At 39.1% G+C, this 1,801-nt stretch overlaps 1 protein-coding gene across 1 annotated transcript in view; it reads left to right on the top strand. All coding sequences in view use genetic code 11, as the record gives it.

The window, feature by feature from the left end:
- Positions 1-144: 144 nt before the first annotated feature.
- The window catches only part of EGR_10863 (hypothetical protein), a gene marked incomplete at both ends in the record, with an annotated part of 2,596 nt that continues 939 nt past the window's right edge, over positions 145-1,801 (top strand). Inside the window, 2 exons of the mRNA XM_024500112.1 lie at positions 145-355; positions 1,137-1,383. Of these exons, the coding sequence (XP_024345475.1) occupies positions 145-355; positions 1,137-1,383 (458 nt within the window). The remainder of the gene's footprint in view (positions 356-1,136; positions 1,384-1,801) is intronic.

The following is a 1,801-nucleotide window of genomic DNA, read 5'->3' as shown; positions in this document are numbered from 1 at the left end:
AAAAAATGGTGAAGCGTTTTTGTGAGTTTTTCTCCACGTAAGAACTTCTCCAAAGGTTTTGAATGCCCAGTTGTCATTATCTCCTGACATTTTTTTCTTATCAGTCAAAATGTTCATATGCTACTAATGGAGGTTAAATAGAAAATGCTGAATGCACCAACTCAAAATAATAAGGAAATGACACTTTTTAGAGAAAAAAAGTTAGAGCAGTACTCTGTAAAACAGGTTCACCGTTTCTCATTGTCTATGAATTTTAAAATACTGCTTTTTTACTTCAAGCTTTCTCTAATTCGAAAGATTGCAGAAATTTTTGACCTTCAAAAAGCTGTACAAATTAATCGTTTCAAGATGGAATGTATATCTTCCTTACTTATCAGAAAGCAATGCAGATGCTGCACCTACAACTTTTGCCTTTTCTTACCTATAATCCAGAGGAAGTTCATAAGGATGTGCCTCTTCTCATGACACCCAAGCATTACAGATCCTTCTGCTGCAGGTGTTAGGCCCGCCAGTGGTGAGGGAGAGAGCTAAGCGCCCCGATTTCTTGATATACCACAACTTTTAGAAGCACCATTTAGGTGGACTTTGCAAAGAGCTTCCTCGAGAGCTTCTTCGAGACACCCGGATGCACCGATATCAAAGCTGCCTAGAGGGCCTTCTCAGTGGCTAGGTGAAGAGCCTGTGCCTTCTGAACTTTGCCCATTTAAAGGCACTTGAGAAGCCACCTGAGATGTGAACAAGGCATCAAATAGGGAATCCCTTTTAAACATTCTTTTCTCTTTGGTGTCTGTCACTGTGACTTATTGTGCAGAAGCTCAGATGTCTCTCACATAACACAGCCAACTATTCTCTATCTGGCAAACCTTTTGCAAATGTCTTTAACCCTTAATGGAAATCTTCCTATACAATTTCTTTGTTAATATTTGCACAGAGGAGGTGAAGGGAGTCACTTTAATGAGTCCTGTCGCCTACTTCTATCCTACTGTGTCCTAATTCTTGGTCCGTCTTCTGTGATTTACAAACGTGATGTCAGGGCAACATTCCTACCGCCCCTACTACTACTGCTACTACTTAGCCTTCACCCACTCATGGATTGTCGCCGAACAGGTCCTTTTGTATAATATACGCATGCATAGGCATTATGCTCACATCAAGGTTGCCAAAGATGATTAATCAAGTAAAATGGGGAGGTTGTGGTACTCTTTCTCCTCCTCCACCTCCTCCTCTATGGTTGTCTCAATGGAAAGGTCTTCTCCGCGCGCACTTTCAAGTTACGTTTATAAAGTTTTGTCAATTTCCACCACTGTGCTACTGTGCAATGTTGATATTGCTTTTTTTGGTTTTAACTTTTGCTCTGGATATTCTACTTAAGAAGAGGGGAACGTCAGATCTCTTATAGGTTGATTTTTTCATCCCTGAAATAATGCCTGAGTTAAAAACCAGATTACATAAAAAGATGATCTGTTGCTAATCGTTAAGCTGTCAACTAAACAAAGCGATGAAAAAAGCAATTCATTTGTTATAATGTAGTTTTATGATTTAGCGCTTTAAAACCCAGCCAATAAGGTGAAGGTGTTAAATAGACTAATTTTTTGAAAAGATTGCGGAATCACTAAGAAGAAGCTAAAATGTTTCTTTAGTAATGTTGCATTCGTCTGTATTTTTATGCTCGAACAAAACATAACTGTAGCTGTGCCTAAACTGCCAGGCAGTTAAAGTGTTCACGACGTCTTTTGATAAAGCTCTAACCAATAACATGTTGGAACTTGGAGAAAGTGTAGGAAGGTGTCAGTTCATCAAA

The sequence above is a fragment of the Echinococcus granulosus genome (assembly GCF_000524195.1).
Source record: "Echinococcus granulosus chromosome Unknown EG_S00287, whole genome shotgun sequence".
Lineage (NCBI taxonomy): Eukaryota > Metazoa > Platyhelminthes > Cestoda > Cyclophyllidea > Taeniidae > Echinococcus > Echinococcus granulosus.
Note: the sequence above shows the minus strand (reverse complement) of the source record. Positions and strands in the feature narration are given on the sequence as shown.